The 13,146-nt window shown below is 41.1% G+C and overlaps 1 protein-coding gene across 4 annotated transcripts in view; it reads left to right on the forward strand.

The window, feature by feature from the left end:
* Positions 1–13,146, forward strand: part of ECT2L (epithelial cell transforming 2 like) — a 79,622-nt gene that overhangs the window by 25,652 nt on the left and 40,824 nt on the right. For all 4 annotated transcript variants that reach the window (XM_066248029.1, XM_066248030.1, XM_066248031.1 and 1 more), the window contains 3 exons: positions 7,463–7,625; positions 11,025–11,277; positions 12,170–12,338. In XM_066248029.1, coding sequence (XP_066104126.1) covers positions 7,463–7,625; positions 11,025–11,277; positions 12,170–12,338 — 585 coding nt within the window. The remainder of the gene's footprint in view (positions 1–7,462; positions 7,626–11,024; positions 11,278–12,169; positions 12,339–13,146) is intronic.

Genomic DNA, 13,146 nt, shown 5'->3' on the forward strand with positions numbered 1-13,146 from the left:
GGCCCATGCAGGTTCGCATTGGATTCGGACAGTCGGTAAAGAAACAATGGAGCCAAAAACTGATAGGCCATTTTCTTTAATTCTAGCTTGCACCCGGCGGGCAAGTAAAAATACACACTGGGCTCCAAAACCCACTCACATTCAGTGCTCACAAAGCCACTGACTTATCCGAGTTTCCTAGAATCAAAGGTTTCTAGCTCACCAGCCTTATTCTCCTCAGTTCCCCATCCTTCTCCAGTGTCAAACTGCACAAACTGGCATCTCACTCAGCACTCCGCCATCTTGGCTGCTTCTCCTGGCCACATGGCCTCTTTCTGCTCTCTGCTCTGCTCCCTCTGCTCTCTCATGCTAATCATCCCAGGAACCAAGAGCGCAAGCTCCCGCTCCGTCCCCATTTTACAGTGTAGAAATCCAAACTCTTAATCCAATATACAAAATAGGGAAGTCTCTAATACAAAGTCACTTCTCTGAGGCATGATGGGATTGTACCACCCCACATCAAAAAAGAGTGGGAAAGGCTTAATCCCAAAACCAAGCCCCAGGCTACAAGGATTCTGCCTGCCCAGAGACACACATTAATATCACCTGGGCAACGGCCTCCACGTGGGCAGTGCCACTTTAACAAAGTGAGCATAATACATTTTATCTGCCCAACACAGCCCCAAAGTCTTCTTCCACCTCCTGATTCTACTCCTCCTCGGAGGCAGAAAAACAGACCCATGAGTGTCCCACCTCTTGTTCTCAACGCAATGGAACAAAATGATTGGTTCACATTCTACAGCTGCCTTTTTTCGTTTTTCACTTGTGATTCCACTTAATGCTTTTACAGTGTGTTTCATTGTAACTAACACTAAACTTGACACACATAATAGAGGACATCGTTTATCCTCATATAAATGAAAAATCCAGAGGTGGGTTTGGCTGCAGTTGAAGCCCGATTCAGAGGTTTAGTAATAACACCAGTAATTCGTTTCTTGTTGTCCCTCTATTCCGCCTTCAGCAGGTGTGGCTTCATTCTCACCTTTCCTCTATTGTGTCCTGATGAAAATAGAGTTCCTTTTTTTGGGCTGTACTCTGATTGGACTAGTTTAGGTCCATGCCCACTTCCGACTAATTGCTGTGGCCAGGGGACTGACCCACAGGGATTGATGTAGCCTCTGTCCTGTGCTTTGCAGAGGCAGGGATGGAGTCAGCTTCCATGGAACCACGTGGACCACCGAACTGAGATTATTTTACCTAAAGAAGGGGGAGTTGGATGTGAGGGCGATCTGGCTGCGACATCTGTCACCCCATTGATCGCCAGGGTTGATTCAGCTGATCTGGCTGGCTAGGCGGGTGTCCCCTTCCTCACTCACTGCTCCATGTGTGTCCCTCCCGAAGCTGCGCTCTCGGTCGAGGAGGACGACCTTCCCCTCTAGAGGAGAGGACCGTTCTTCGGTCAAGGGTATACGAGTAGCTGCGCTCCCCTGCTAGAACTTCCAAACAAGTCTCAAGAAGGGGGAGTAAATGATCAGTGGCAAAAGCTAAAGTCTATTCATTCATCATTCAACAAATATTTACTGAGAGCCTACTGTGTATGAGGCACAGTTCTGGGTGCACGGGATTCGACATTAAACAGAGTAGAAAGGGTTCCTGCCCTCTGAAGTTCCTATCTTATAGACTAAGGCTTGTTGTAAATGGAAAAAGGGGAATGCCCATGCCTATCTTTGATATTTGACAGTGCAAGTTAACACCACTTTTGTAAATATTTGGGGGTGTTTTCCATGTCTCAGAAGTCAGAGCGGTGTGGTAGACTACACAAGACACGAATGGAAACACAAAAATAGTCCTTAGATTACACGACAGTGCACATCAAGTATAAAGAATGTAAGTTTCAGCAAAAAGATAGGAGGTGGCATTAACTAGGGAGTGCTCAGTGAGAGACAGTAAGTAGCCTTGCACAAGAAAGTGTTTGGGCAGCAGGAACGGTCAGCCTGACAGGAGGAGGGTTCTGGCAGTACCCCAGAAATAGCACCCTAAAAAAGCCACTATCACTTTAAATAGTTACCAATATTGTTGCCAAAAAAATAGCTTTTTACTCGTTACCTGACTTGGATCTACCATGCTGGTTCCAGATAAAACGTCCTGCTCCTTCCCCAGTACCCTGTTTTCTCATTGGCCACGGTTATATATATAATAACCGAGAGAGTCATACTGCAACTAAACAAAACTGCCAAGTCTTCGTGCATGCATTACTCTGCATTTTCCACAACCTGAGTCTGGCCTGGCTAGCTTGAGAGACATCAAATAAATAGCTACAACAAAGGAAAAGTGGCAAAGAAAAAGTCACGATCCCCCTAGTCCAGGGGATCAGGAAAGCCTTGTCTGAGGATTTGAGGTTTGGAGTAGGAGTTAGACAAGCAAAGACGCCAAGGATGCGTGTTCCAGCTGGAGGGAACATGTAGGAAAGCCTTGGGCCTTTTTGGCCTATCCAAGAGTAGTGCCAGGCTTGCAGAAGCATTGGAAAATGGGGATGAACTAAAAGAGGACAATACCAATCACCCCTAATCCTACCACACAGATATAACCTTCTAATTTCTGTGTGTACATGCATCCATATAACTATGAATTGGAATATACAAATTACTTTTACATTTTTTAAGAAACTCTTTAATCAGCCCTGGTCGGTTGGCTCAATGATAAAAGCATCAACCTGGCATATGAAAGTTCCGGGTTTGATTCCTGGTCAGGGCACACAGGAGAAGTGACCATATGCTTCTCCACTCCTCCTGATTCTCCTTCTCTTTCTCTCTCTTCTCCTCTTGCAGTCATGGTTTGACTGATTCAAGTATGTTGGCCCTGGGCACTGAGGATGGCTCCATATAACCTTGCCTCAGGTGCTAAAAATAGCACAGTTACGAACATCAGCCCCAGATGGGAGTTGCCAGGTGGATCCGGGCACATGTAGGAGTCTATCTCACTATCTCTGCTCCTCTCACTTAAAATACATACATATATATATATAATACAAAACTCTTCAATCTTCCCTTCTTATGGCTTTAACCATATCCAGCTTTGTTCTCTTATTCACTGAAGATTCAGCACCCAGTTTTCTATTCCTTTATACCCAAGTCCCAGTCATTATTCTGTGTGACATCGGTATCCACCTGGAACCCCATCTAATACAGACCCTTACCATGCCACAGAGTGTTTGCAAAGCCACCGGACAAGACTAAAGAGGTGCTACCTCGGAACCTAGAAATCAGGTACCTCCGCCGAACCCACTTGCCCCTCTCCAAGCTGCTCTCCCAGTCACTTTCATCACAATTTTGGCAGCTTCTTTCCCCTTCTTATCAGAAATTTAAGAGCAGAGAATGAGATTCAAGTCCCATATTACTAAGCCTTGTTATTTTTGCAAAGTACACATTGTACGTTCAGTAGCACACTGCAAAGCATTATCATGAATTATTTAAAGCTATCCTTGTCACAATAAATGAGCAAGCACATTTTGTTCATTGTCTCCTTACATGTTGTTATTTCTCTTCACAGATTTCTTACTTTGCAAAATTAACTGAAATGCAATGAGCCAGTGTTATTACCGCAAACCACCCGAGTTCTGCTGCTCGTGTACTGATTTTTTTTTAATGTGACTGAAACATTTTCTTTCCTTCTTGCTTAAGATTCATTATACTTGAATGAGTCCTTGTAGCAGCACAGACTAGGAACAAATATAAAATATATATAATTGAGGTTTTCTTTAAAAAGTCACTCTCACTCAGTTCTTCTATTTTGCTCTGCTGAGATAGAACAGGAGAGGCGGTCAGGTGGAGAGGGGGAGGAGGACGACCACTCCAAAGAGTTTCACCCATCTTTGAAAAAGAGGCTGAAAACATTCCTGTTCTGCATCTTGTTTTATTGATCTGTTTTGTAAGTCCAGTGAGAGCAAATTGTCTGTCCAGGGCCGGTGAAATGATTGTGAAGCCTACCTCTGACAGTAATGAGTTAAGTCAAGATTCCATTGGGATGAACTGTTCTGGGTGTTGGCCCAGTTTCATTCAGTTAATCTCTACCAATACTAAGACGATTGATTCCTCAAGTGACGAGTTTGTTTGTGGACACTATAAGCTGCCAGGACATGTACAATTCCAGTCTTTGCCCTCCTGCTTCTATTACACACACACACCCACACACAAACATACACACACACACACGCACACTTTCCCCAGACTCACATGCCAACAGGTTCATTTTAAAACCACTCTGTTCTGTCTCAGGTTGTGACAAGGCAGCATGAACAGGGATCAAAAGAGAGCAGTGACTTAAATAAAGGCAGGGGAGGATAACACACAAAATAATAGGTAATCATTAGACCTTGGAACTAAAGCAGTAACCTCTTTTTAAAACAACAACAACCCTGTTTTTGAAGTTAGGTTTCTTTTATTTTGTCATTGAATTTATTGGGGTGACATTGGTTGATAAAATTATATAGGATTCAGGGGTACAATTCTATAATATATCATCTGTATATTGTATTGTGTGTTCCCACCCAAGTAAAACATTTTTGCTCTGCAATAATTTTTAACTTACAGAAAAGTTGCAAAAATGGTATAAATAACTTTATATTGTTTGCCTGAAGTCCTCAATTGTTAACATTTTACCATCTTTTGCTATGTTATTCCAAAGCATTTGAGCATAGGTTGTAAACATGATGCCCCACTAACCTTAAGAATATCACTGTGTCCTAAAAATCAAGGACAGTCTGCTGAAAAATCAACGTACCTCCACCAATAGTAGCAGGAAATCAGCACTGATAGAGCACTGCCATCCAACCCACAGACTCCATTCAATATTCCTGATTGTGCCAACAATGTCCCTTATAATTGTCTTTTCCTTTTCAGTCCAGAATCCAATCCACAGTCACCTACTGCATTTAATTTTCATGTCTCTATTGCCACCTTCAATTGCTCAGTGTTTCCTTATCTTTTCTTACTTGACCCTTGAAGAGCACAGATGTGTTCCTTTATTGAATGACCTTCATTTTGCGGTTGGCTGATCGTTCTTCAAGATTACATTTGGGTTATTACAATCTTGGCAGGGATAACTCAGAAATGATGCTGTGTTCTTCTCAGTGGCTCGTATTAAGGGCCAACTGTGTCAATTTGTCCCATTGCTCGTGGTGTTGGCTTTACCACTTGGTTAAAATGATGGATTATGAAGTATTTAATAACTAAATCTATGTACATATTCTAGTTGACCAATGTTACCCTGTTAAATTTATCTAAACAAAAATAGATAACTAAAAATTATTTGAATGATTACTTTTAAATTAATTTGAAATGTTTAAATCTATGCAAATATCCTCTTTGATAACAAGTTTGATGCATCCATTGAAGATTCTTATCTGAAGCAATTATTACTTTAATAGCTACCAACTGGTGATTTTCTAATTTAATTCCTTTTATATATATTAGTTGGTGTTCTGTTGCAAGGTAGAACTTATCCTCCTCCCAAGACTTGTAGATGAGGCTCTAGGTAAGCCAGCATTTTTAGTATATTCAAGGTCAAGACTCTCTCTGGGTCTAATAGGTCTTTAGCAACCTGTTCATGAATGTAACTAAGGTCCTTTTGGTCCCTAACTGGAGGTGCCATTTTAATTTCAAATTGAAACTTTCTGAGGCTCAACCCACTCTATGGGAATTTAGGTCAGAGACTTAAATTTGCAGAATGAAATCTATCCGGAGTCATGACTTTGATTTCTTTCAGTGAGTTCATCTGTGTCCATTAGGATCCAGTAACAGGGCAGAAGTAGCCACTTAGCAGTAATAAAAAGTTCTATAGTCTTAGTGACTTGAGGTAAATGAGTCTGATAGGTTCTTATTGCCAAAGTTTCCGATCAGCTATGAAATTGGTCACAGCTTTCTTGTCCTAGTGATTCTTTATTTAGCAATAACCACCTATCTGGTGGCTTGGGACTGTAGCAGATGTTTATTGCTAATATCTCAAGAAGGTAATCTTTTTGTTTGTTTGCTTGCTTGTTTGTTTTTATAGTTGGTGGCTACAGGGCCAGCAGTGTATCTTTCATGGGCTGTCAAATGTCTCTTAGTGCCAAGACAATCTCTTTGATAGGGCTTGAATTTTGTATTTATTCAAGATCCATCTGTGCTTAGTTTGAAATGCAATGTAAGAAGTTTTCTCTTTTTTTAGGTGAGAGGAGGGGTGATAGTGAGGCAGATTGTGAGGCATGTATCCTGACTAGGATCCACCTGGCAACCCCTATCTGGGGCCATTGCTTGAGTACCGAGCTATTTTTAGTGCCTGAGGCTGACATGCTTGAAGAGCTATCCTCAGAGCCCAAAACCGATGCTAAGACCAATTGAGCCACTGGCTGTGGGAAGGAAAGAGAGAGATAAGGGGGAGAGGGAGAATAAATTAGAGGGTCACTTCTCCTGTGTGACCCGACCGGGAATTGAACCTGGGACATCCATATGCCAGGCTGATGTTCTATCCACTGAGCCACTGGCCAGGGCCTAGAACTTTTCTTGATGATGCCTGACTGGTGATGGTGCACTGCATAGAATAACAACCAGGGACATTGATGTACCAGGTCCAAAAACCCAAAGTCATCAGTTTGAGCACGGGTTCATCTCCCTTGAGCACAGGCTGACCAGCTTGAGCACTGGATTATTGGCTTGAGTGTGGGGTCACTGAAATGACCCCATGGTTGCTGGTTTGAGCAAGGGATCTCTGGCTCGGCCTGAGCCCCTCTCCCATCAAGGCACGTGTAAGAAGCAATCAGAGTTAATACATTTCAAAATTGTTGAAATCTTAAATATATTTTTAATAGAATACAATTGAGATCAGTTAAAATATCAAAAAAATCCCCAAATATTTGGAAACTAACTCACTTATAACCTAAGGTTAAAGAAAAAGATCACAAAGGAAATTAGAAAATATTTTAAACTGAATGATAATGAAATACAAGATGTGTCTAAGTGTGTGAGATGCAGCTAAAGCACATCTTAGAAGGAAACATATCATTTAAAAGCTTATATTAGAGAATAAAAGGGGCTTTAAATTAAACCTTAATCTCTACCTAAAGAAACTAGAAAGAATATCAAATAATACCCAAAGTAAAAGGAAAGAAATAATGAATAGTAAAAATCAAGAAAATAGAAAATGGACAAACGATAGAAAGAAATCTATGGAGGAAAAAAAAAGCTGTTTTTTGAAAGCAGTAATAAAATTAATTCCTAGCAAAAGTAACCAAAAAAAGAGAGAGAGAGAGAGAGAGAAAAAAAACAACACAAATTATCCAGTATCAGGAGTGAAAAAGGGGCTCTTGCTCTAGATCCTACAAACATTAAAAAGGTAATAAAAGATAATTTTCAATTTTATACCCATATGTTCAACAGTGTCAATAGTTGTTTTGTAAATTCCATAGGTACTCGAGTTCTGAACTAAATTTCTGCCTCTTTCTTCTCAGGGTTGTCCAAGACTGGTTTGCAGAAAGGATGCACGTGGCCAAAGTGGATTTCTGTACAGTGTTACCACGCTTCCTTTCTCTCCACATCTTTTCCTTTTTGAATCCGAAGGATCTGTGTGCAGCTGCACAAGTCAGCTGGCCCTGGAAGTTTCTAACTGAACAGGTTTACCGCTTGTCGCTTCCTAGTACCAAGGTCTAAATCCAACAGTTCACCTGTAATGAAGCTGTGGGGATAGCTTTCTTCCCTAAAGAGAACTAGGGGTATCTGAACCATAATGAACTATCCTTAAGTTTAAAAAAAATGGGGATAGGTTAAAACAGTCATTTATTTTATATGTAAGGGGATATACACCATTCTAATAGATGTACTTTTAATAATTTTTAAATAGTCAATTATTTAAAAAATATTTAATTTTGCTTAAAAAAATTCAACTTTTTCATTAAAAAAATTAAGCTTTGGTTTTTATATATTACTATTTTATCCATGATAATTCAGCTTGAACATTGCTGTACAACCACAATTCTTACTGATCTTTTTTCGGCTAGTATCTGTTGAAGCAGATATGTCTAGATCATCCATATCCTCTACCATTAATTCTGCCTCCGGCCTATTTGTCCCCTCATTTCCTTTTGAAAAATTTAATAATATATAATGGGAGACATTGTTTCCAAACTAGTGAATAATTTGCTTCTTTGTCCTGTACACTTTCCAGGGTGCGCTTGTGCTGAGATTCTGATCTCAGAGAATACCTTGCTCTCTGTGATGGGGCCACAGGCAAAAGCTATCTGTGAGCCCTGGGTTTATTGCTATAAAAAAAATCCAGGTTGGCCTGACCTGTGGTGGCGCAGTGGATAAAGCGTCGACCTGGAAATGCTGAGGTCGTCGGTTCTAAACCCTGGGCTTGCCTGGTCAAGGCACATATGGGAGTTGATACTTCCAGCTCCTCCCCCTTTCTCTCTCTCTCTGTCTCTCTCTCCTCTCTCTCCTTCTCTGTCTCTCTCTCTCCCTCTCTTTCTCCTCTCTAAAAATGAATGAATAAATAAATAAATAAATCCAGGCTTAGTGTTTGCATGTTACACTGTTTTCAGTCTTTCTACTTTCAACCTTTTTACATCCTTATATTTGAAAAATATGTCTTGTAAACAGAATAGGGTGGTGGTGGTGTTTTTTTTTTTTATATTTAGCAGTCTTTGACTTTTAGCTGGCATAATCTCTTTTGTTTAATTTAATAAAAACTCATATATTTGGGCCTAAGTCTACTATTTTACTATTTATTTTCTGTCTGTTCCATGTTTTATTGTACTTTGGTTTTCTCCATCTTCTTTTGGAGTACTTAAACATTTATTGTTTGATTGTTAATTATAAATTTAAATATATATTAACTTCACCAGACTTTATTACTATTTTTTTCCTTTTTTAAATTATTATCTCTCAATTACAGGTTACATTCAGTATTATTCTATCAGTTTGAGGTGCAGAGCATAGTGATTAGACAATCACATATTTTACAGAATGGCCCCGCCGATAATTCTAGTACCCACCTGCCACCATACTTAGTTATGATACAATTAACTATGTTCCTTAGGCTACAATTTATATCTCCCTGACTAGCCTGTAACTACCGATTTGTTCTTCTTAATCCTTTCACCTTTTCACCCAGCCTCTTAACTGCCCTTATTACCATTATTGTATGTAATCATTATTTACTTATAAGTAACAACATATTTGCTATTTGTGTTGCTCTTCAAACCTCCCTCGGAGTTTCCGCTGGGATCATTTTCCTTCTGAATTCTCTCCAATATTTATTTTCATGCAATTTGCTACTCACAAATTCTCTTAGTTTTTATCTTAAAATTTTCTTTATTTTCACCTTTATATTTAAAGGCTATTGTCATTGGCAATTTGAACTCTAGGTTGGCAGTTCATATATATATTTTTTTATAGTACTTTGAAAATTGTCCATGGTTCTCTGGCTTCCAAACTATTTTTTGAGAAGTAGGAAGTTTTGTTGTTTTTCTTTAAAGGTAACATTTCTATTTTCTCTAGCCGTAGTTTGGATGTTTTTCTCTCTTTTTTGTGTAACTTAATCATGATGTACATAGAAGGGGTGTGTCTGTGTGCATTGATCCTCTTTTGTGTTTTGCAGTGATTTTTGAATCTGAAATTTAATGTCCTTTATCCATCTGGAAAAGTTCTCAGATGCTGCCTCCTTATACATTGCTTCTGCCCCATTTTCTCTCTTTCTGTATTTATTTATTTATTTTTGGTCTGGGATTCCAATACTTACCTTAGACTGATTTCACTCTATCCCATAAGTGTCACGTTCCCTCATGTGTCTTTTCTGTCCTTTTGGGCTGTTAGTGTGTCAGTCTAGACTTTTCTTCTGGCCTTTCAGTTTACTAATTACCTCTTTAGCTGGATTCTAATTTGCCCTTACACTGGCCCATCAAGTCCTAAATTCAGTTATATTTTTTCATCCTGGAATGCTGATTTGATTATTTTGCCAACACTTTCCACCTAGCCATTTAATTTCTTATTAATCATAGGTTTTGTTTGTTTTTTAATAAGTTTATGTCTGATAATTACAACATCTGGATCTCCAAAGACAAAAGAAGAAACGAATAATGGTCTTTTTGTGTGCCTGGTATTTTTGATTGAGTACCAGACACCAAATGTAGGAACGTAATGTGATGATTTAAGCTTCTGGATGATACTATCTTCCTCCAGAAAGAATTTGCTTTTGCTCCTGGCATTTGGTTCTGCTAAGAACAGATCCCTTAAATCTAATCAGAGAATGAGAGATTTCAAAGCTAGCTTCAGTCCTGGTGATAGTTTATCTAATTCCTTCCTGAAAAAGAGCTCAATTGTCAGCCTGGTGTAGTTTCCAGGGTTTTTCCCCTTAGTGGTCCATGAGTTTAAATTCATTTTCTCTCTTTCCCATGAGAATGCCTAAAAGTCAGTATAGCTTCTAAGTCTTTCGATCATCACTTTCTGCTCTGCTTGTCAGCCTCAACTTTGCTTTAGGTCTGTCAGATTCCCTGATGTGAAAGTGACGCCCACTCCCAGGCTCACCTCTGCCTTTCGCTTCTCTCGCAGTCTTGGCTGCGCAGAGCCTTACTGCATTCGCAGCTCTATAATGACTTCAAATAATGGTTGCATCATATTCTGTCTGGCTATCTAATTAGATTAAACCGCATGAAATTTGCTATTTTCCTATATCAAACCGGTTGCATATTGGCAATATTATATGCTTCAATCAAAGTTGTTCTCAGTGGGAGGATTGAACAAACAATTACACCATCGCTAGAAGCACAAGTCTGAGAATTTAGGGTGAAAGTAACCAAGTGCTATGGGAGCACTAGAAACATACAAAGCTGAGTCAGTTTTGCTGCAAAGTAAGGAATGCTTCTTATTCCTTGGAATCAAGGTTAGATGGCAAGTCAGCGGCACTAGACATCTTAAAGTATTAACAAAATTATCTGTGTACCTGAAAGCATTATGTCTAAGAAACCGACCTTTAACAAAACCTCACAGCTCACTTCTGCCATTCCTTCTCTGAAGGATTGCTTATGGATGCCCAAGTGCGTCAAGTTTGGATGGTTCCTGCCTTATACCCCAACAGATCATGAGTATGGTGCTTGGAAGCACCACTACATAGCTTGTGTGTCCAACTTAGACTGGCCGACACCGAGGGAAGCCGCCGCTGTTTATGGGACCCTGAATGAACCCAAAACTGAAGATGAGGAGCTATGGGAGCGACAAAGAGAAAAGTGTCTAAGGAAAATAATTTGGGAGAAAATTGCACTGCGTCAGAGTGAGTAGCATTTTAAAACTTCCCATCTTAGCCAAGTGTGGTAGAAACCCGTGGACGTACATACGGAGTCCGACAGAGGAGGGTCCTGCTGTCTCTCTGGGACAGCGTGTGGGTGGCCTTCTCTGAAGTATGTTCAGGACAAGCTCTTTTTTGCCTTCACTGTGCATTTCAAGTTAATTAATAAACAAAGTAAGATTTCAGATGAAATATATGTAGTCACATTATCAGTGACTCCATTTCTGTCCTAGTTTTTCTCAAATCTATAAGACCAAAGAGAAGGAGGGGAGAGAAAGATGAACACAAGCAAAAGCAAAATAAATAGGTTCAGGACAACTCAGAAGAACTGGGATCGGCGACAGAGGAGGAAAGAGAAAGTGAGAATGAAAGCAGGGGGAGTGGCATGTGTTCTTTTTAAGTGGAAAGGGACTTAGGACAAGACACACTTTCAGCCAAACCTTCTAATTTGTGTGTAAAGGTAATTGGCAAAGGCGATTTGAGTTCTCCTATCTTTCGTTTCCTTTTCTTTCCCTTCTTTTCCCTTCCTTTCCCTTCCCTTCCACTGATTCACCCTCTGTGAGTCTGTAACAAATGGGAAATCACTTGAAGCCAAGAAAAAAGACAGAAATGGATTGGAAGCCTATAAATTAACTAGTTCCCACAAGAAAAGAGTCGCTTGTTCTCTGAGCTTTGTTGCTTGACCTGAAATGACTGGGAACTTGCAGCCACAGTGCTGACAGGATAAGAAATCCAAACAGAGTCCATAAAAATGGCCATAATGATTGCCGCTTGGAACGCTGCCCTGGTCCAGCTTTATTTCCCACGCCTTTATCTATGGAGACTTGGCCCGAGGGGCGCGCAGTGAGCAGCCCGGCGGCCGCTGTTTGTTTTTCAGAGGCGTTATTCAGAGCCCGACCTCCCTGGGGCAGCAGGGCCTGCTGCTCCGGGTGGCCCACAGCCCAGTGCCGACCACGTGGCTCCAGGACTCGCAGGGACCGAGTGGGGTTACACGAAGCTTTGGAGAAGCAGCTTGTCTTGGCATCCTTAGAAGCTCTGCCCAAGCGGTAAGCAAACTTCCGCCTTCTGAAGGCTCAGGACCATCACCTGATACCAAGACTTCATTCTAGAATAATCTAGCTAACATTCAGGATCTCTCATGATTATATGGCTCTTATATCCTTTGATATAGAAAAAACAGTGACCTTCAATATGCCTTCTGAAAAGACAAATATGTAACATTCAAAATTTACATTTCAAATATTCTTTGGAAACGGGGAGAGACAGACAGACTCCCGCATGCGCCCGACCAGGATCCACCCGGCCCGCCCACCAGGGGCGACGCTCTGCCCCTCCGGGGCTTCGCTCTGTCGCAAACAGAGCCACTCCAGCGCCTGGGGCAGAGGGCAAGGAGCCATCCCCAGCGCCCGGGCCATCTTTGCTCCAATGGAGCCTTGGCTGCGGGAGGGGAAGAGAGAGACAGAGAGGAAGGAGAGGGGGAGGGGTGGAGAAGCAGATGGGCGCCTCTCCTGTGTACCCTGGCCGGGAATCGAACCTGGGACTTCCGCACGCCAGGCTGACGCTCTACCACTGAGCCAACCGGCCAGGGCTTCAAATATTCTTACCCTGCAAAGAGGTTATACTGTGGATGTAGTATATTTTCTGTTTAAAGTTATTGAGCAAAAACGTCATTTTTTTTCAGAACTGTTATAGGACGTGAGCATAATCACATGGTAATGTGGGGTGGGTGCCTGTGGGGACAGTGGAGAATTTCTTGGAAAACCGTGTGACCTGGATGACTAAGGAATTTTAAATTTCTCTGCTGTCCCTTTTCAAAATGTTGTTCTGAACTCCTAGGCAGTGGTGGGATTCAGC

Source organism: Saccopteryx bilineata, chromosome 12, assembly GCF_036850765.1.
Source record: "Saccopteryx bilineata isolate mSacBil1 chromosome 12, mSacBil1_pri_phased_curated, whole genome shotgun sequence".
NCBI lineage: Eukaryota > Metazoa > Chordata > Mammalia > Chiroptera > Emballonuridae > Saccopteryx > Saccopteryx bilineata.